The sequence below is a fragment of the Arthroderma uncinatum genome (assembly GCF_011692745.1).
Source record: "Arthroderma uncinatum strain CBS 119779 chromosome Unknown scaffold2, whole genome shotgun sequence".
NCBI classification, from domain to species: Eukaryota; Fungi; Ascomycota; class Eurotiomycetes; order Onygenales; family Arthrodermataceae; genus Arthroderma; species Arthroderma uncinatum.
Window position 1 is genome coordinate 4,537,669 of NW_022983864.1, and position 22,425 is coordinate 4,560,093.

The 22,425-nt window shown below is 48.0% G+C and overlaps 4 protein-coding genes across 4 annotated transcripts; 3 read left to right on the forward strand and 1 right to left on the reverse strand.

Annotated features, from left to right (window-relative positions):
* Positions 1-949: 949 nt before the first annotated feature.
* Positions 950-3,036, forward strand: GIQ15_03359 (uncharacterized protein; the record flags this gene model as incomplete). Its single annotated transcript, XM_033550776.1, has 5 exons — positions 950-989; positions 1,042-1,128; positions 1,188-1,719; positions 1,855-2,520; positions 2,595-3,036. 5 exons carry the CDS (start codon positions 950-952, stop codon positions 3,034-3,036), a joined length of 1,767 nt encoding a protein of 588 aa, XP_033407937.1.
* A 924-nt stretch (positions 3,037-3,960) lies between these two features.
* Positions 3,961-5,640, reverse strand: GIQ15_03360 (uncharacterized protein; the record flags this gene model as incomplete). Its single annotated transcript, XM_033550777.1, has 1 exon — positions 3,961-5,640. The coding sequence occupies one exon, from the start codon at positions 5,638-5,640 to the stop codon at positions 3,961-3,963; it is 1,680 nt and encodes a 559-aa protein (XP_033407938.1).
* Positions 5,641-6,865: 1,225 nt separating this feature from the next.
* Positions 6,866-8,449, forward strand: GIQ15_03361 (fumarate reductase flavoprotein subunit; the record flags this gene model as incomplete). Its single annotated transcript, XM_033550778.1, has 1 exon — positions 6,866-8,449. The coding sequence occupies one exon, from the start codon at positions 6,866-6,868 to the stop codon at positions 8,447-8,449; it is 1,584 nt and encodes a 527-aa protein (XP_033407939.1).
* A 12,216-nt stretch (positions 8,450-20,665) lies between these two features.
* GIQ15_03362 (uncharacterized protein) lies at positions 20,666-21,939 on the forward strand (the record flags this gene model as incomplete). The annotated part of the gene is made up of 3 exons (XM_033550779.1): positions 20,666-21,081; positions 21,280-21,755; positions 21,821-21,939. 3 exons carry the CDS (start codon positions 20,666-20,668, stop codon positions 21,937-21,939), a joined length of 1,011 nt encoding a protein of 336 aa, XP_033407940.1.
* Positions 21,940-22,425: the final 486 nt, after the last annotated feature.

The window sequence follows — 22,425 nt, forward strand, 5'->3', positions numbered from 1 at the left end:
CTTTAATCACGACCACCGTTTGTGATCATTGGGCCAGCCTAGGAATGGAACATAAACCGGAAGCATCATACCAAGTGACTACCAAACACTCTCTACTGGCCATGTTATTAAGATGTTTAAAAAGTGTGTCTGGAATTGGAGCCCTGCTAGCTCATATTCGGAGCCTTCTGCCAACCCATAACTCCCCACTAGGAAGGAATGCTAGTTCTGACAAAGGGCCGCTAATCCATGACAATCTATCCATACTTTCCTGTCTCCTAGCCCCGGATGATTTGCTTTTTCATCTATATATCGATATGAACAAGCTCATTGATAGTGCAGTTCAAAGGCAGCTACTCTGGCAGGAGGTAACGTCTTTTCTTGCGGCTGGCAAAGTTCTGTCTACGGCTGCCGAGGCGTTTGATCATACAGAACTCTCTGCACAGTCTTCTCCAGTAGCATGGATTTCTGATGGAAAACTATATGGATCTTGGCTTGGAAGAAATATAGGCCAAATGGCTTCTCGACTTCCACCTGATGATGATGTGGGGTGGAAATACTTGGCCGCTTTTACTGGTCGGTCGTTGAGTATTGGTCACACAGGTAGTTCACTCCTATTTAAAACCGGCAATACCACGACGCTAATCTTGTCATTCCCCGAAACATAGATCAAGTAGTAGGTGAAACTTTGGACAACCTGCTATTTCGACAGAGTGATGCAGGAACAGAGAATTTCCTCATCCTACTGAATAATTTGCGGCAGCATGACCAGAGGCGGCTTCTGGAGTCTATTATGCGCTGCCTAGAAAGATCTTTCTTGATGGATGCTGGAGGAGAGGGCAATGGTACAGAGTCCGCTATATCCAATGTATCAGCAACGCTGTCCATAATCATGAAAATTACTGTTTTACAAGAGTCTCTGAAGAGCTGGCTCATTTCAGGGATAGGTGGTTGCATAAGCAGTATTCAAATGCGCCGTGCTCTGTTAGCTACTTTCAGTTCCGACGCTGGTAAGCAAGTTATTCTATATTCGTCTCGTTTCCTCTCGCTAATCATATTTAGAATCACTTTCTCAAATATTTACGAAGGCCATGGATCTCTTCGGAGATAAGCTCTCTATTAAGCACTCACCGATACAGGTTCAGGAAGGTAAATTATCTACAGCCCACTTGCGGAGAATTATACTCTAATTTTATTGGGGCACCTAGCAAATGCACAGGTCATTCTACTTACCGCCGGGTATCTGTCCCGGCTCGATGAGGCTGACCTCGTCAGCCTTCTTCAATCGAGTTCTTACCTTTCCGCAATTTCAAATCGCCTAGGAGCCGCATCTCCTCGGTCCCGTTTTCTAGGAATGGTTGTCGGAACTTCACTCTCTAAGTTGACTGACAAACCAGAAAATCATATGAAATTCGATCTTGCAGAAATGGAAAGTGAAGAGGCATTATGGTACCTAAATCTATCAAAGACCCAAGACCGAGTTGGTACGATAGAAGAACTCAAGAAATCCCATACATCACGGTCTATAATTCAGCCTAAAAAGAGCAGCCCGAACACACGAAGGAAGGCAACACAAAAAGGTGACCAGAAGCCTGTCGCCTCCAAAATATCACCCATAGAAGTAGAGTCAGACGAGTCTGAAGAAGATGGCCTTACTCCATATCAAAAACCGGACGCAGATGCGTCCGATTCCGACGAGGATCCGACACTCATTCAGAGATCCAAACCCAATCCGCCTGTGTAAGTTTTCCCTGGGTTGATTTTTTTCCTTCTTCTATGTTCTTTTGGCGTTACTAACGACACCCTCTCTACCAATAGATATATCAGGGATCTTTTGATGTATCTTCGTGACGTTGACAATTATGATCGCTATAGTCTAGGGATCTCAACAGCGCCTAGTCTCATTCGACGGAAGGCTGCTTTTGGCTCGGAGCTAGATGAACACGCCAAAGATCTTGCCCTTACCCTTGTTGGATTGCAAGACAAATATACCACACCGAAATTTCAGGAATACCGGCTGCAAGCTCTGGTCACACTTATAGTCGCACGCCCATCCGCTTTGGGTCCGTGGACTGCTAATGCATTTTTTAATATTGATCTATCCCAGTCCCAGAGGTCTTCATTGCTCGTTGCTCTAGGTCTATGTGCACGAGAGCTTGCAGGATATAGGGATGAAGATAATGAAGCCATGGGGCTTCCGCCAGCTGCTACCGATACATCCTTCCCATCCAAACGACTTCCATCTCGGCTTGAAAGCCAATATGATCCAACCACCAAAATGGATCAAATTGAAGCCATTTCTAAAGGTATTACCCGGAAGTCTCTAGAACCTTTGGCTCTTAACGCAGCAGACAAACTTAGCGGACCCAACGCCCTCAAGGTTAGAACCTTTTCATCAAGGATGGAAGTGGAAAAGAAGAAACATGAACGAGAGCAACTACGAAGGGCTAAATCGATCCCAAAAGATCTTCATAAAACATTATTTGAAGCATTCTTCCGCCCATTAACTGGTGGATTTGGATTAATGCTGTATTCCACGTCGTAAGTATAAATAGTTTTAAAACGCCGACCGTTTTTTGGACATTGAATTATTGAATACTAACCCGATTTCCTAGGTCTTACAACGGAAATAACCCCTTCTTCTCACCACATCTCCTTTCACTATTTATACAAACCATAAATCTTGTCATATCAACTATTGGGCCGAGCTCACCTAACCAATTAACCATAACATTCGATGTTCTTACCCTATTAATGTCCCTGCACAACTCTCCAGTGGCCACAGAACCAACTGTTTTGTCCGCCATCCTCTCACTCTTCCTCGCCATCCTGGATATAAATATTGCATCCGGCAGTACTGGAGAAGAGCGTTTGGTGACTGAATTTGCAGATCAGGTAATGGAGATGCGAGAATGGGTTGGTGGTATATTTGAACGGACGCCAAAGGATGATGACCAGGTTAGGATGCTAGCTGCTGGAATTATGGTGAAACTGGGTGAAGTCATGAATCGGTACCAAGGAAGGTTATTTGGAGTTAATGCTGAGTTTTCGTTTTGAGCTGTAGATTATGAGACGTGAGATGACATGGTCGGCCTCTAAAGCATATATGAGATTAAAACTATGATTTTCTATCTGGTAACCAAATCAACCGTCCTGAAAAGTATGACTAGTAAACTACTTGTGGGTATTTTCATTCGCTGTCTGGGTTCCTATATCCATCACCCTGGAATACAAACTTGGAATCTTTCATTTTGTGTCGGCATATGAGTTGGATACATTTTCTAGATCAAGTATCTAGTTAGTTATAAAACTTCAAACTTAAGTTTAGGATTTGGCATATTCACATACCTTGTTAAACCAGTATATAAGATTTAAAGAAAGTTTTTAAATTCCCGACCACGTGTTATGAATTAGCCCTTGATGCGCTTCTGGCTATATTGTGCTGTGTAATTCAAGAGCCGCCACAGCCTACTTAATACCAGCAAGTTTAGTGTAGGCATAGTAGCAGGGTTCACCGTGTATATACGGTTATAGAATCACAGCCCTCAGCCAACACAGCTTAATAGCCGTGCCTCAAAATTTAGACGGGCCTATTTCCGCATATCGGAGACTCAGTCTCCGACGACCCACAGTGGGTGTCAGATAATTGGGGGCCACTTTAGAACAAAGGCTGTACATCAATGAGACTCAGTCGGCACAGAGGGCTGCTCTCAGACAGCAAGATCTGAGAAGAGAAGCCATTCCACTATATTCTGAAAGCTCCATTCGTGAAGTCAGAAAATGTTGCTGTTTCTCCATCCATAAACCCGTAAAGCAAGTCTTCTGGCCCATACGGATTCATCCCATAGTTTTGATCAAAATTCTCAGGCTGATTTGTCTGTTGTCCTCGGGGCGGTGACTTCGACGGGAACATCCGTAAAATGGCATCTAGGTCCAACGAAGACGGCGAATGAATATCAAGAACGGGTTCTAGCTTGTAGGTCAGTAAAGGGTCACTAGGATTGTAGGTTGTAGGAAGGCGGGGTTATATGTACCAGATACAAGTTTTAAGCCATTGTCAGCCATAATTTTCCGAATGATGCTAGCAGTCTTAGACACACCAGCGTTCGGTAGCGAGAGTTCGTCCAGACTGTGAAGACTTGCGGAGAGTATGGACGAGTTTTCGCCTGGCTGATTACCGTCGGTTGCTGCAGCATTACGGACATGTATAGTACATGCAACATAGACTGCATAACTCAGTAAATAGGCAGCGCCTCGGAGGGTGTACGCTGACTTGTATGCTAAGACTATGCTTGTAATGTTTTTAGCAGCGGAGGTACACCGTTTCCAAGAACTGGCGGGTGCAACAGCAGAGCGGAGATGGCCGTCAGATATAAAGGGTCGATGCAAAAGGATCACTAATGAGTAGTACAAGGCACTAAGGATCATGACATTCGGTGCAGGGCGAGCCTGGGCGATCAATGGGTTGTCCGACCAGGGCTCAAAGTTAAGGTCCGTCGGGAGGTTCTCTTTCCATGAAATCAGAGCATCATCGATAGATTGTAGACTAGCTCTAGCATTGGCTGCGGTGGCTCCTACCACGTAAAATCGATTGATAATTTTGGTCATGATCTTGGACAACAGACATAATTGCTGGAATGTAGTGACGGAATGGATCGGAGTAGGTGTGCCTGGGATGGATGGCAAGGAATCTGAAGGCAGTCTAGGGTCCACGTAAGGTGTCCATAATTCCTTCTCTTCCATGGTATCCATAAAATTGCGAGATACATGTGTATCCCTTATATGAATAGCCATTGGTCGTCCCAAGTACAAACTCTGTAGTTTATCGCAGATAAATGCACCCCAAAACACGCGACGACGTATCTCAATATCCTCGGCGTTGGCGGTCGTAGCCTTGTAGTCAAGATGAAGACCAAGATCATAAACCATACGAAGTGCATATCCAGTATAAAGCCAGCCCTTGGAGGTTTGCCCCAACGCATTATAAGTTGATCCAAGAAGGAGGAGCCCGACTAGCGTTGCAATGCTGGAAGAGTTTAGGAGTGACTGGTCTGCCAGAATCTGGTCACATCGAGCAAAAAACCGCCCACCCGCTGTTTCCGGATCAACCGGGTTATCCCGGACCTCTATCCTCTGTGAGTATTTGCAAGAACATGCGAAAATGGCGTTCATTAGGAATTCTGAACAATAGGGTCCATTTTGTATCAGATCCCTCATAACGGCAGGTCGGTATGTAAGCAAGAAGCTGTGATGCTGTCGACTCCAGTGGAGATCCAAGAGATGAACAGCCAGTTCCACTGGAACGCCATATATTTCCTGCCAGCATCTTATGTCGTGCTCTCGCTGACGTTGAAGTATTGCGTTCGCTATGAGCTGATTTCGAACATGTTCTGTGACTGGCGACTCTTTCGAAATTATGGGCTTTGTTGGCCCTTGTAGTGCAGATGAAGGGCCGAAAGTATCCACCTTGCCGCCCTCGTCGACAGAAAGGAAAGGAAGGACATCAAGGTCCTCATCGGAGGATATCCCATCGTCATCCGAGTGGTGAGATTTCGCTTCCCGGCCAGGCTTCTTCGCGCCCAGTGACGAGGGAGTCAATGGCGGCGGCGTACCACGCTTAAGCTTCACGGACCCATCTTCAATCGGAATGGCATCTAACATGCTATCTCGCTCTTCTGGCGAAGCTTTCTTTAGACGCAATATCACCTCTTCAAATTGCCTCTTTTCATTTTGGAGAGCATTAACAATTGCCGTAGATGGCCTATCCTCAGTTAGTAAGGAATATTATTCATATTTGAGCAACAGAAGCTTGATTGGTGACCCCTGGAAATAGGGTGATAGACTTCGGGGTTTTACCTACCTCCTCTTGGGGACCTCTAGAATATACACGCATTCTCTCTTCTGGTTAATACATGAGCCACAGCTTGGCCGCTGGGTATCACATTTGATCTTCCGGGCCCTGCAAAACTGACACGCTCGGGCCAGGATCTTTGGCGGACCGTGTTCATGAGATTTGGTCATATCTGCAGAGTATAGACGCGGAGTGACGGAGCCTGATAACCCAGCCTCTATCGTCCGTTTAAGAAAGCCAAGTGGGTTGTAACTCGTTGATGCGGCGTACCATTGCAGTTCAAAGCAGGGCTGATATCGCGGAAGTCTGCGTATTCGCTAGCGGGGATAATTCTCTCTAACTAACACAATATCTGGTACTTTATCATGGCTGCAATCGTGTCATTGCTCTGATATAAAGGACCTCCGGTATGAATATATTTTTTTCTTGCTGCTGACAGAACCGAGTTCGCGATTTCAAGATTGGCTACAAAAAAAGGGTTCAGGGCGAGTTAGCACGTGACTTGTTAGCAAAAGGGACTAGCGCGCTGTTTTAGGAACCGAGCAGGGGCAAGGGAAGATATATTGAACAGCTTGCGCCCATCTTGCATATGGCATGCACTTATCGACTGTGCGAGAGATGCTTTCTTCGGGGATTACTATTCACGGTCACTTGACCAGAAGGACACCTTATACATACCCTAATTGGACTCGTGACTATCAGCCATGCCCACGATTTAGAGGGAAGAAAGGCGAGTCCGTCGGATATTGATCTACGCACTACTATGCCTAAGGCCCCACGGGAGCGTTTCAGTGGTTTTCGCGTGGAGTCGTAAAACGGAGGCGAAGTCTCCGTCAACTCTTACCGCGGCGAGGAGGCCGCTTGAGAGACGATATGGCGATTGAGTCATTAAATCCTCAAGCTTGCTACGCTAGACATTGAGACTCACGGTTCCTATTTCTCTCAGTTGGGAAAGGAGTATTGGAATCCCGTGGCCCGTTTATCTGCGGCATCAATGTCGGGCTTGAGTTATAGAAGACAATACCCCATTATAACATGTCAATCCCATTGCAATGCGACGTTCTTGTCGTCGGCAGTGGAAACGCAGGCTTCTCAGCTGCAATTTCAGCTGCTCAGTGCGGTGCCAGGAGTGTGATCCTAGTTGAGAAGGCTTCTGAGGAATGGGCTGGCGGAAACACATATTTCACTGCCGGTGCATTCCGGGCAGTTCATAATGGCCTAGATGACATTCTTCCTATGGTGAACAATGTCGACAGGGAGCAAGCGGATATCATAGATATTGAACCATACACAACCAAGGACTTCGCAGACGACTTGTCGAGAATGACCGATGGACGATCAGATCCAGACCTTTCCAATATTCTTGTTCAAGATTCCAATTCTGCTGTCAAGTGGCTTTCTAGCCTTGGAATTAGATTCCAACTATCATTCAACCGACAATCCTACAAGGTCGATGGGCGCCATAAATTCTGGGGTGGCATTTCTCTGAAGACGGAAGATGGCGGGAGAGGTCTCGTCCAGGATTATCAGGCTGCTGCACGGCGTAACGGCGTCGCCGTGTTCTACTCAACGCCATTAAAGAGGTTGATTTCTGACCCTATGACGGATGAGATTTCCGGAGCAGTCGTTGAACATAACGGAAATGAAGTAATCATGAAAACAAAATCCGTGATACTAGCCGCTGGTGGCTTTGAAGCGAACCCTCATATGCGTACACGGTATTTGGGCCAGGGCTGGGACATGGCTTCAGTCCGCGGCACCCCATACAATGTTGGTGACTGTCTTGAGATAGCGATGCGTGATATATTAGCCAAAAAAATCGGAGACTGGGCTGGATGCCACTCAGTTGCATGGGACGCCAATGCCCCCCGTGCGTCGGGTGACCGCGAAATCTCAAATCAATTTACAAAGTCTGGCTATCCGCTTGGTCTGATGATCAATTCGCAAGGGAAACGGTTTGTAGATGAGGGCATTGATATGAGAAATTTCACATACGCAAAATTCGGCAAAGCTATCCTTGCGCAGCCAGGTCATATTGCCTTTCAAGTTTGGGACCAGCAGACAATTCCATGGTTACGAGAAGAGGAATACCGTTCAGGGATTGTCGAGCACATCACTGCCCCTTCAGTCGCCGAGCTTGCCCACCAGTGTTCCCAGCATGGACTCCAGGATGAAGAGGCGTTTGTGAAAACCATTACTGACTACAACACTGCGGTGTACCAGCACCGCCGGGAATTTCCTGATGCTAAATGGAACCCAGCAATCAAAGATGGCTTATCCACGCAATCTCAAGCTAGCGGGCTATCTCTTCCCAAATCCAACTGGGCTCTTCCTCTCGACCAAGGTCCATATCTTGCAGTGAAGGTTACTTGCGGTATTACGTTTACCTTTGGAGGACTAGCCGTGAACCCGGACACCACGGCTGTTATCTCTTCGGTAGCCAACCAGCAGATCCCTGGCCTCTTCTGCGCAGGTGAAATGCTTGGTGGCCTGTTTTATGGGAATTACCCGGGAGGGAGCGGGCTGACCTCTGGCACTGTCTTCGGGAGGAGAGCTGGATCAGCAGCCGCCACGAGAGCTCTGGCTACAACTTTATCCACCACTTTCACTAGTTCATAGGCGGGCTTCATACGAGGTCGAGGCTTCAGCGCTAGGGGTAGTCATTGCTAGCAACATGGTATTAGGTTGGTGAGAATAGGACTTCTCATAATTGAATCCTTCTCTACGGTTTGCATTCATAGCGTAGCTAATTTCTATGAGGCATTTTAGAAGTTGACATTAATGTACCCATATGTTGCCCCATGCCGCCATACTAAGTTGTCGAACTAGTTTAGCTGCAAGTGATCTCATCTTGCTAAAGGTAGATTGCCATTCTTAACGCAGCAGAATCTCACACGAGCCGTACGTTATGTCAACCTGGTAACCCATAGGCTTCTTTGGATACTACGCAGGTATACCTGAACTAGTTAATCACCTCTCCACCGTCGCCACAAAGCAGTACCATCACTCTGTTATTGTGGTATTTTTTCTTTTTATGTTGGACATCTCAACTCTAAACCGATACAACGGGCGGGCATTATCTTGGATATGTGCTGCCAAAACGTGCTTTCCCCGGTCCTGTGGGGAGGAAAGGGGGTTGGTTGGGTTTTCTAATGTTGCACAGTGACACTCACCCATCGGGCATTGGACATACTACGTTTAAGAGTAGAAATTGTACGAAAATATACTTTGCTTGCTTAGATGGTGTGGCGTCTAACTGAGAGGGATTTGAATCTAAGTGAGGCTGTGGAGGCAACTGCTACGTCCACGCCACCATAGTGGTGATGAAATATAGCCACCAGCAGAAGCATAGTGGTTGTCTGTCAGTATGGAGTGCATTGCATTGCATGCTGTTGTCAAGTGGACGTCCGCGGACATAGATTTCCGGCAAAAGGAAGAAAAGCATAGGAGTCAACGGGCCAATTCCGTCGATAGGTAGTAGACCGGTAGAGCTGCGACTCTGTAGAGCATAATTTCTACCCCAGATACTTGTAAATCGAATTTCTCATAATAGGAAAGAGGTCATTCTTTCAGACCGAGTTTTAATAGACCAATCAATTAAAATAACGCAAATTGTAGCAAACGAGCAAGGGTATAGCCATCTCATCTCTTTCACAATTGGACACGGTAATGTGCATCGGTGTTTTCTTCTTCGAGTTCATTTAATTATCCCAAAAAAAAAAAAAAAAGAAAAGGAAAGAACTCCGTACTTTGACGGTTGATGCTGTTTGGGGGTATTGGGCCATACCAGAGATACCAAGCCTCCGCAACGTATCAGGTGCATGTGCCCAGGTGAGAAAAAGTTGGAAGATGGTACGGAACGTCCATCCAGAGCGCCTCAGATTGATGGACAGGGACTCGGGATGAGGCGTAGCCTTCTCCCATGGTATGCAGTTGTTGCCGCTACACAAAAAAAGCAAACTTCAAGGCCAGAGGAGGTGCATATAAATGCTCCTGGCAAATGGTATGAAGGTGGCCGCTTTGGGTGGCACTGCATATCAACTGCATGATGTGCACCGCGAGTGATGGCCGCAACGGCCATACCGGAATATAGTTAGATGGCCTAGATTTAACAATATTGAGCAGGGACCTCTCTTCCCTAAACTGTAGTGTCACCAACATTGGCCATGGAGGGTAGCTGGAAAAACCGAGTTTCACAAGATGTGACAAGCATCAGACGGGGTGCGTGAAGTATTCACGGAGTAAGAAAGATTACCCCGTCATGAGAAGGAGATATCAAACGCATCCGGATAGTGGATGTATGTATGTGGCGAATACTCTGGAGGATATAGCCAATTCTCAAAACACGAAAAATGATGGCTGAGTACTTCTGTCATGTCTCGCCTCTGTCATTTACTGCACAGCTGGCGTCTGGCTGCTTCGTTCCACAAGAGATATATATATCATACTATTATTGTGATCTTCATGGTGACTGTATGGTTTTCAGGCCCAGGCACCTGGCTGCACATGGTGAAGGAGTCGATCATCAGAGAAGCGCGCCTTATCCAGTAGCGCTCAGCGTGCTCTAGAAGAACCAGATGCAAAAAAAAAAAAAAAAAGAAACGTTTGATAGAAGGAAAGAGGAATGCTTCAGGAACAAGTGTGGTTGATTCGTGACATGATGATCTGTTTTACTGATCATCGATGATCCTCTCCACCAATTCTCGGTCCGGGGCGACAACCTGGTTGATATGGGGTAATTTGGAAGAGCGTACGTACTTTTGTAGCACAGAGAGAAGGAGGGAGGTTGGCTACTGTCGGAAGAAACCACGGAAAGGAGAGTCGGTGAAGCGCGTAGATCCAAGGCCCATATTCTCGCAAGCTGTTCACCGGGAGCACCAGAGGTTCGGTCAACTGTTCACACATGCTCACCCTTCAGTTGGAGGCAAGGCTGGGCTGACATCATAGCCGACAGGGATGCCCGGAGCCAAGCCCCCAGGGGAACAAGGACATGAAAGAGTGGAGGCTGAACAAGGACGGGATGTGGGGGGGCGTCTGGGAGTCCGGCGCGTTTCAGAATTCGCAGGGATATCGGAGCGCAGTGGCGGGAAGGGAGGATGGCAAGCAGGTAGAGACGAGCTTAGCTTATGGGGTTTATACGAATCAGCGCAAGAAAGGAGGCTGCCAAGTCGATGAAACGATGCGCTGCGGATGCTCTCAAGGCCAACAACCGCTGGGGAGCGAGCAAGGCGTACCTCTGTACACGTATACACGTACACGGACCCTTCAATTTTTTATATGGAGGCTCCTACGAACTCCGTATATGGACGTTGAATTCAGGCGGTAGTTTTCCATTTGTCCGGCTCCCGGGTTTTTAGGGTAGCTACTTTGAAGTCGACCTAGTGACGCCTGTGCCGTGTTAGAGCTGCATTAGGAGCGGCGTTCATCCCATGAAATTCAACGCCGTAGTCTGTATTAGGATAAGGAATATGGGAAGGAGTCCCTTGTTCCCGAGAGCGTTGTATATGCAGGTTCATGGTTAAGGAGCAGATGACACTCTCCGGATGAATCCTCTGTTTATGCTGCGAGCAGCCAAGGTTGCCTCACGATGCGCTGTGACATCACGGCTACGATGGTGTCCCATCCACCCTTCACGCTGGCGGCCTTCAATATCGGAGGTAACCTGCTCACAGCGCCCAACATGACTGGACAGGAGCTGTGGGGAGGTTAGCCACATAGAGAAAATGCTTACCGCAAAAACGATCTCCATTCTTTGTCTTTTTTTCGCGTGATGCTATTCGGCCAATAAATTAATATATGGATGGCTGTTTTCTTTTTCTATTTATTAAGGATAGTTGTTTTTCTCGGGTCAGCATTCGGGTCAGCATTCGGGTCCAATGCCCTTCTTCTTCTTCTTCTTCTTCTTCTTCTCTTTTTTTGCAGCGACATCTCCTTTACCTGCGCGTTCTTCCTTCCCCTTATTATGGCGCCTAAGCTTCGTATTCCATTTTGAGGTCCCTTGGTTGTGGATATGTATACGGAGCACCCGAGGTATCATGGGTTTAATTTCCTTTCAATGCTCTTCGTTTTTGCCCTGGCGCGGCTCCCTGTCAACGACAACGATAATCGAGATGCAAAAAAAATAGTTGACCCATGATATCAAAGAAAGGAAAAAAAAAAAAGAAAAGGTGATAAATGAGGCCCAGCAGGAAAACGCCCAGTCGGGATCTATTGACTCTTGGCTCGTCACTATTTGGACATTTAACGAAGCTTAATACTGCAATATATTATGCCCCATGTCTTTGGAAAAGGCGATCCTCCGCGAGAGAAATAAACGTTGGAAGATCACTTCGGGGAGGGCTATTGATTGAATCATCTCTCACACTGACTGCCGGGACTAGGAGTAGTTCGCGAGATGGAAAAGCTCCGCCCACGAAGCTTCTCGTGCTTGGCGGATCCAACTTTACCTCCACTACACAAACCTTAACCCAGATAACCTTCTGGTATGGTAAGTAACGAAAGCGGTATAGTGTATTTCGGTATCGTTGTATTTCTGTATCGTACTAAATACCGTAAGTATGGGCGTAACTTATACCTGCTGGCCCCTTTCTCCCTCTCCCAAGGGACACCGTTCAAGCATTGTGGATGTACTCCGTACGTAAGAAGATCGATTCAGATATAGATCACGGCCTGGGGTTGGAGATGGGCCAAGAATGATTGACAGTCCGTTCCTGAGGGCATCATGCTAGTTAATAACGCTTTTTCTTGTCGCCAAAGCAACCACAACCCAGACGATCGCCACAAGGTTGAATGTGTAGGTTGAGGTGATCTGAGCCCCCCAAAGAGTGATTTGGGGAGTGATAGTCGTCAAAACGTGGGCTATGGAAGGGCGAAGGAAGGCGAAGGGTGTAGTCAAGCCGCCGGAGCTCTGCCAGGGCTCAATGGCGATCTGCCGGCAGTGTGAAGAATCCCTCTGCGTGTTCCTTTTATACATGTATACATTTCTTGTCTGCACATATATGTGAAGATCATAGGTGGATGTATAAAACTCGCTGGATAATGTTGTGTTGGTCGCCTCAGATATTAATACTGTTTGAGGCGAGTTTCATACCTCGGCTCCAGCTGAGAGCAGGGGACGTCTCTACTATTACAACCGTGCTCTCTGCTATAGTTCGATCACCCACGAGGTATATTATCAATCATATCACGCTTAATGGCAAGGCACCTCTGCCGAACATTAATGGTCAGGTTCGGGTACTCGTGAATAGGCTACGAAGCTTGCTTGGTCAATTACTCCGTACATTAACCATCCATCAACTCCATACTCACCAAACAAATGAACCTTGCACTGGAGAGTAGTCGTCATGCCGTATCCTTAGTCTTTGATAATTCGGCATTGAATATCAAGGAAGGAAATGATACGGGGTGTCCTCGACTAACCGTTGTGCCTGCGTTAGTTGGGTCTTCAAAAGGCAAATTCGGAGCCCCAAGTCCCAAAACTCTACGTAGCGTTCGTACTATGGCGCGACTCCATCGATATATCTCACGTTTGAAGGAATGTTTGGGTTGCACCCAGGGTGAGGGTTCACCGGACAAGCTTCGTTCAATAGAGGCATCCAAACGTCATATGGCGCTAAATGAACTATACAGCACATTATTGATCTCACTATAACCCCCGAAGATGCTACTACTTATATATCCCGCGCCTGTTGAGCCAGTCAAGCCATGGCAGTAGCTAGTCCTTGCATAAAGTGGTTATGCCAGCTATGTTTACAAGCCATGTTCCTTCGAGGACGCCCTCCCGCGCTCTATGTTGCTTTAAGCGATGTGAACCAATAAAAAGCCCTCAGCCTTGGCAAGGCCCTATGTTCATTTCCAGCGGTGGAGCTGAGTCAGCCATTTTTTGCGCGCCAAGTATGGATGGGATACCTTGTGGAATCAATTAGACACGACACGTAATGCATCTCAAACACCATCCCAACATCCATATTCTATACTCCATCGCAGGCTAGTTATTTTTCAATATCAGTCGCGTTTTCCGACAATAAGGAGACTGCAAGGCCTCTCCGCACACAGGGCTCACATGCTGAGTATAGGTCCGCCGGCGACCATGTCGATGTAGATAGGAAACGAAAAAGCAAAGGATCCCCATACTGGACACACTCTTGTGGCGGGCCAAGGATCGGGTCTCGTCGATGGTGGCTTGGCTACCATAACGCCATTTCCAAGCTTTGGGAACATTTTACCTCAAATTGATGCCTTGGCTGGGAGTCCACTCGGCATTGACGGGCTCGCATTAGGAATATAGAAATGCTGGATGCAGTGTGTGTATACGGAATATACATCTTGTGACATCAGCTTTGTTCCTTTGAATCTCTCCTAGCGTGACTGCATGCGCCCCATCACAGCACACCGGAGTGCATGCGCATAAGCTCTTCGTATAACTCGACACGGCAGATATACTCCATTTTCCAACGCTACTTCCAAGCCCTCGAGTCGCGGAGCTATGTACCTTGGAACGGCGTCCTTGATGTCCTCTGTGTACCCGTAACCCCATACGGAGTACTCCGTACGGCCTATCAAAATATTCTCCAATGACATGTTCATATTTTCGCCGGTGCCTGTGATATCGCGAAGTCCCTGAATTCCTTGAATTCCCTGCGTTGTCTCTATCTGTCGCTGTCGCTGTCGCTGTCGTCACAAGGCATGAGGCTAGCTGGGTTGGGCCTCCTGCAAAAAAGAAAGGAGTTTGCAACAATTAAAATCAAACAGCCAAGATCAAGGCCTCAATAATTCCCGTATCAAGTCGCGGAAACATAGCATCCAACAGTACGGAGTGCTACACGGAGTATCGGTGTTGAATCCAATATCCTCCTTCAGAGCTGCCTCAAAAACACGCCGTAGTGTCCTTTGGTCGGCGTCTTCTCATGCTCCGTTTGATGCCGGCCTCTTTTTCAATTCGTGCTCGTGTGGCCCGGTTCCACTTGGCGGTCACCTCCCTCCTCCTCCTCCTCCCCCCCCCACCCATTGCTTTTTCTAATCCCTCCCCCCCACTCACTGGCTATGCAAGTCCTAAAACTACCGCGCGGGATGCAAGGCGATGAGACCACCCTCACGAACGTTAACGCCTGAGCTCCACGCCTTCACAGTGAAGCTAGTGTTGTGCTGTGCTGGTGCTGTGGCCCCCTGTCACTACACTAGCAGTGATCCTGGGGAAACTCTCCACGGACCGGGTTCTTTTGCTGAAGCTGACGCGTTCACCTAAGCTCCTTTAAGCTCGCCCGCTTTTTCGGGATTCCTGTTATGTAAAATGCTGCCCGCTTAATGGTCTGACACTGCGCTTTCTTATGGCTGTTTTGGGTTCGAGGGTTCGGCATCAAGTTACCCGCGTTGCTCTCCCGTTCACCACGCTTAGCCAGGAGATTATGTCATCCAGCCTGAGCGTATCGTATGGATACGCCGTATTGTAATTCTGCTTCCCTTGAACGTATTTTTTTTCCAATCGGGGGACAGGGGTGCTTACATAATCCTTGCTGGTGATCGCTGAGTTTATCTGCCCAAAGGCCATTTATTCCATGCGATGTCATGCATCAAAACGTCAAGATATAACTAGTTTTTGCTCCTTCCACCCGCCACCCTCGAGAGTGGAATGCCCGGTGGCGGTTATTTCAGCTCCGCCGGATAGATGCTGTACGTGTCACTGCCGGATTGATTCCTCCTTCCTGTTCTTTGTGCGGTGAGGCGGGCTGCGAGGTGCGTGTGTGTGTATGTATCTCCGGTGATTAGGGGCGTAACTGTGCGCTTGAGCCTCTCATCAGCATTTGACACTAGGCCGTGGTGTCTATAACGTTTGGGTTAAAAGACTAGCCGCCACTAGAGTTAGTACAAAGGAAGCAGCATGCCAATACTCTGTAGAAAAGATTCCACATCAGTCCTCGCTTGAGTAGCACTATTCATTTCCCCTTCATACAACAATAGCACTTTTGATGAAAAGACGATTCTCGAAACCCATCGCCTTGGTTAAGCAAGCGATCTTGACGTGTGAGTTGTTGGAGAGGGTGGAGTATGGAGTATTATGGGCTCACATATTTCCATCTTGGTCACTTCAACTTATATTTAGCCTATGTGTGTCATTTGGAAGATCAATCACTTTGTTCTTGTGGGAAAATCCCGACCTCAGAGTTTGCAGTCGATCTTCCAGAGACTCGGAATCGGGGCGCTCCCTCCATCCCTCTGTGCTGGATCTCGAGCCGTCTCTCTGTTTTTGTGGCGGCTCAGAAGGTTGGCTAAAAATTTAGCACATAGTCCTGTCGATCAATCGTGATGGGCCACATACTATTTACTTGGTCGTACATAGTATGTATGTACTCCGTATACATATGTATATGCAATACATGCCTTTGGCCACAAAAGCGGTCGAAAGAGGTCTCTGAAAAGCAAAGCTGAACTAGTTTGATGCATCTCGTCGTGAGTCCTTGCCTCGGGGGGGAGGGCGTCTGGCATGGCGCCCTGTGAATCGTCCAGACACACACCGTTGTTTGTTTCAAGTCGATCGCAGTGCGGAGGAGAAACACAACATCAAAGATCAGCTACTTCCGACGTGCGCCTCGAAACAAAGAGAAAATGTCAACGGCGAACTTGGCTTGCCAGTCCCAGCAACCTGACAATCCCGCTCCAACTTCAGTGAAGAAGATCTGTCCCCAGGACGATCACTTACCCGACATAAGCTTATCCATGGAGTAGCTTATTTCGACCTCAGCACATCGACAATCCCAGACGTCGACTCTATCAACTGTTACAATATACGCTCAACGAGGACCTTCCCCGGCCCCATCGTGATTTGTTTACATCAGATTGCTCCACGTCTTGTTGCCCTACAAAGGCAAGGAAAAAGGAATATCGAAAAACATGGGAGACCATATTGGCAATTCGGCTGTGTTGCATATGGGCCAGGCATCATGTGAGACTGACAACTCTAAGTCTTCTCCGCTCCTTTTTCCGTTCCTGATAGATATCCCAGCGACCGCAGGCCGGTTAAAATGCCGATTTGAAGGGGGAATCACGGAGTACAAAATCACTATAAGAACAAACAACTGTCGGTGGAGAGTAACGCATCAGAAATAAGAAAGTAAAAAGATAGGGGAATGATGCAGCTGGGCTCCGCCTCCTCCGAGAATTCACATATGAAGCACACACAGTATTGGGCAGCGCAGTACAAAGTAGATATACCGACCTATCAACTGGAGCACTACAGGGCACTACGATTGGAGGTTCCGTTGACTTCATCTCAAAGCAACCTTGGCAGCAGCTGTTATTGCCCCTAAAACAGCCAATTATCAATGACAGAGGAATGATTCCGCTGCATAATAGCCCATCGCATCCCTGCAGACGCTGTTACTCAGAATCCAAAAAGACGACAAAGAAGGTCAGGGCGTTTTGGCCGCCTTGGCCTCTGCATTAAACGCTAACTTCCCTTATCAACAGTGCCCAATGCATATACATGCATATAGTCCTAGCTTTTGCTGTTCAACTTGGAGGCGTTGCTGTTGTCCTACTGGTGGATTTTTGGGCTTGAGTCTGATAGACTGCATATGGCGGAAGAACTTTGTGTACGGCAAGTCAAAGCGATGCTCTCCCGTGTGAGGCTTTTCCAGGCTTTTCCACCATGTATGCAAGAACCTAACTAACGGAAAATCTCCATAACTAGCACAGGAAGTTAAACCATGCTTGATTGGATTTATACCCATAGGCCCCGTATTTATGGGTTATTCACGAGTCAAGACGGCTGGGGGAAGACACAAGATCGGACTTTTTTCTTTTTCTCGCTGAAGAATAAGCCCGTGTCGACCAATTGGGGGTGGAAGAATAAAAAAACTAGTAGCCTCGCGCGCGCTACTGGCAATGGACAGATCGCATCCTGCATCGCGACCTGTTGGAAGTCGGAAAACTTTTGCCGGTAGTGGAAAGCTGATGTGAAAGGTAGTTCTCGTCCGCTTTGCCCGCCGCTACTGACATTTCCCGGTTACATGTCAGTCAGCTGTTTGTTGCCGAGACTCGAAGGAAGTATCGATCTGATTTGTCCGATTTTTCGAAGTAAGCTGAAAGTTATTCCTGCTGGGGGAATCCGGGCCAGCTCCCTCCGCCATCCTCGACCCTCCTTTGTCCTACACACCTCTTTTCTGCGGCAAGGCGACGCGACAATATTTAAGCTATAAGTTTTGAGGCTTGATGGAAGAAAGTTAATTAGCGCTTTATTTTATTCGGGACACCCCAAAAAAACATGCTTGTTGTCCTGGATTATACTCGCATGACGGCACTGTCGAACCACGGAACTGTTGAAGGGCGTTCCCCCTTCCACAAATCGTTCTACGGTCTACGGTCTACTACTGGACCTTGGCTTGGGAGGCGGTACATCTATCCTTTGTTCCGCCTAGGAATGCTCTACTACTGACCACTAATTCTATACTACTAGGCAAGTTACATCTACGGAAGTATATATACCGAGCACATAGTTGAGGAAACAAAAACCTTACTACAAAACCCTGAACTCGCTGCGGTTTACTCCAGTTTTTGGATGTAACTTGGCTTGGGGCTTCGTCGACCCCCATACTACTACTTCGTTAGGTGCCTGCGTCCTTGCATATACAACCCTCAAATTGCAAAGCAGGTGAAGGAGGGTAAAGTCAAGCTATGTCACACAGCATTTCATCCCCGATCGCTGGTTTCTCAATCAATCAAGTAATCCTATCCACTCTCAGCCATAAATCCGCTTTGACGACGTTTCCCATCACGAAGAACGTCTGTCCGTTTGTCTATTTGGGTTAACGCAGCTAGCTTCTCGAGCAACCGAGGAATTATTTGTCAACACGATTTCATTTGTATCGGATAAATTATCTCCATCCCATCTCCGTCGGTTGGCCCCTTTTTTTGCTTCTTTGCAGCCCTGCGAAGCGGAGCGCCAGCAACAAAGTTCGAGGAGTGACGAAAGAATTGTTCCCATACTATCATCAGAGTCACCATATATTTCTTTTTTGCGCATTTCTTTTTTTCCCTTTCAAAAAATAAAAAAAATAAAAAGGTTTGAAAGGGCCCCCCTGATCCCTGCAGGGAGAACTAAGAGTTAATCGAAACCCAAGTGACATGGATAGCCCTTGTCGAAAAAGCCAAAACATAGACACTCCCTTCAGAGAAACTCGATACTCACGCCAGCGAGCTAAAGGAATTTGTATATTCCAAGTAGTGGAAAAACCGACCCTCTATCCACGCCCTTTTGCTTCTTTCCTCGCCCACTGTAGCCGTTCCCCCCTCCCCCTAAGCCACCAAAGGCAAAACTGATCTACAGCCCTTGACTGCCAGCAAAACCTTGATCTCTTCAATTGCTGCCTTTTGCTTTCTCTCCCCTTTGGGTCGTGCCCAACCCTCACATATCTGAGCCAATCCAAGCCTGACCATGCCAGCGTCCCGTTGCCCATCATGAACCCACCGGCTCCACCACATCCCTCTCGCATTCACCCCCCGTCTCTCTCCCTTCCGGACAGCGAATAGTTTCTTCTGTTTCTTGCTGGTAATTGTTCGGTCCCGTCATTACCGAGCCTGTATTCGGCCTGTAATGCATTCTTTCTGGGTCCCCGTTTGCTTTTTCGTACCCCCGTTTACCAGAGATACAGCCCTCCTCTCCATGTTGCCTCTTCTCTCGTTGGCAGAACACGCCGGTCGGTGCAAGAGAGGCCGGTATTCGTGTGCCACAAACCCGAGAGCGAAACTATGACATGTCTGCTCCCGTACCAAGTATATATCGCAGGGTTGAAAAAGTCGTCCTGGCAGGAACAACGCAGCTTCAGTTGAACTTTTTGCTTCTTCCGAGCCTGGATAGATGCAGCCGATGCAGCCCTGCGAAGAGATCGGAATGTCAAGCAGGAGGATCATGAAAGAGATCAAGTCAGGCGTAAGATATAAAAGATGCTGTAAGGACTCCGTACAAGTATCGCATTGTATCGAGTATTCTTCGCAGGAATTCCCGTGCTCCACTGTTTTTTTTGCTGTTTTTTCTCACATCTTATCATCCTTGTGGATTCATGCTTGTGGCCTCTCCTGCTCTCCTTAAAATCCATTCGTTGCGTCGAACATCGTAGTGCAGCACCTCCCGGTTCGACCTGACCTTGATCTTTCAACCCAGATATAGTTGATGGGGGTGTGTTCGTTTCATCCTATCCCGACCTTTCTCTCCTCGGTCCTCCACTCTCTCCAGCTTGACGACGACGCCTTTTCTGCTGCCTCTGAGCACCCAGAGAACCCCTTGAATTGCCGCGCTCGTGTTGATATAAACTTGCCCTGACCTCTTCCCTCTGCCCCTTTCCCTTCCCCAAACCCCCAATCAATTACCGATCCAGCTAGCCTCCTTGTCCCTCCGTCATCTCCCAGGCCGCATGCCAGCTGTGCTTTTCTCTTGCACAAAATTTAAACTCGCCCTTGCAAAAATACCCTTGCTGGGGATCGTGGTGCTATCTATCGCCCCGTGAGCAGCCACACGACTAACTTCTCACCAATACTCTGTGGTCCCTTGAGTTTGGCCCCACTGGGAACTCTGATTCCATCAAACAAATATCAGAGACTCCCCTCCACTCTCTCTGCTCTCTTCTTGTTCCTCCCGTTGTGTATAAAGATCAATCGCCAGACATCTTCGGATCTTCCTCGGATCTTCCCTCGTGTATAGAAGTGTCGATCCATCTCGCAACAGCTTCACATACCAACATACCAAGGCACGCACTTGTTCGTCGACCAGTATACAGATTCAATTGACGTCGGTCCTCTACCAGCTTGCATCACAGTCGCGCTCCCGCGCTCACATCTCTCTCAATGACTATGGTTCTGGAGCATGGGCATCGCCAGTATGGCGGTATGGGGTATGATGGCGGCGTATACCAGAGCCATGTCCAGTCCAACCCTCCGCAGTTCAATGATGCATGGTCGGCGCAACCAGCATCTCACCCACCCCCTCCTGCATACCCATCCTCCATGTCTTCTACAAACCCGATAAAGCGTGAGGAGATCCAGAGACCGTTACCGCCAGCCTTGTCCATGCCGTACTCAAGTGTCCCCGTTTCAGCACCGTCGATGGTTCCAAACGGGAGCTATCCTGCAGTGACTTACGGTGGCTCGGAACTCCTAGTGATGCCCCAAGATATGCCTCGAACATCCCTTGAGCAGCAACAGTCCTCGACCACCGCGTCACCCATACACTCATTCCCTCCAACATCATATGGATCACTAGAGTACGCACATTCTCTCCAGTAACAGCAACAGCAGCAACAACAGCAGCAGCAGCAGCAACAGCAAGGCCACCCCCAACAACCTCACCACCATCATCATCATCCCGACAGTCGGCCTCTGCACCCAGGGTAAGTTGGCTCTCCTTTTCACGGAGAGCAGTGAACAGTGAAAGAGAAAACATTTGTTAACGGATATGATAGATCTCAACCTCACTCGCAAGGTCCACCACCCAGCACGTTCGGCGATGCACTGGATGCCAGTCGCGGAATGGTTGCCCTTAGCCAGGACCTTACTCCAAGGGGCATTTACCCACCTCGCGCATCAAGAGGATCAGCGGACTCGTACGGTTTCCCATCAGCTCACTCATCAGCGTCTTCGATTTCATCAGGGAACAACTACCCTTACTACAGTGCATCGGTTGTCTCAGTAGACTCGTCTGTTACAGACTACAGCTCTACAACCTCAGAATCCTACGACGGAATGGCTTCGCGGACACTCCCAAGACCATCCGCTCTCATTGGGGCAATGCCACCAGGACCACAGTCGATGATGGGCCAGTTCAGCTCCAAGGTACCAGCCAACACGCAAAAGAAGCACAAGTGCAAGATTTGCGACAAACGGTTCACTCGACCCTCTTCCCTGCAAACACACATGTACAGCCATACTGGTGAAAAGCGTAAGTTCCTTCCCGTCTTTCCCGCACGGTGAAACGCCAAAAAACGATTACTAACTGTGAACCAGCATATGCATGTGACGTCGAGGGTTGTGGCCGCCATTTCTCTGTCGTTTCCAACTTGCGACGCCACAAGAAGGTTCACAAGGGCGAGAAGGATTCGGGCTCTCCCGAAGAAGAGGAATAGTCAAATACGTTACAGTAGGATTCAAAGCAGAATACCGCATTCCAGTTTCCGGATTACTCAGCAAGGCACCTTTATTTTCGGCCTGGCCCCCGGGGAGTGTGAAATACTCCCGGTTTCACGACGATCGATCTATATACCCACTGCATATTTTCCTTCCGGACAACACATTACATCCTTTATCCCCGTTCTCGACCGAATTCCAACATCGCAATACCTCTTCTGATACCTTGTATACTAGGTCTAGCTTTATTTCCCTTCTTCACGTCCCATTTTGCAAACTCACTTTTTGCCCTCGGGAAACACTCTTATCTGATACCCATTCGACAGGAGCATCTTTTTTTATTCTTTTCACGTCTTTCTTTTCCCTCGTTTACCTCACGGCGGTGCACTGAATTATACACATGGGGCAATCGGGGCGCGACCCCCAAACCGGTACGGGGTATCAGGCTATTTGTTATAAATCGGCACTCCGAGCCGAACCCCTAA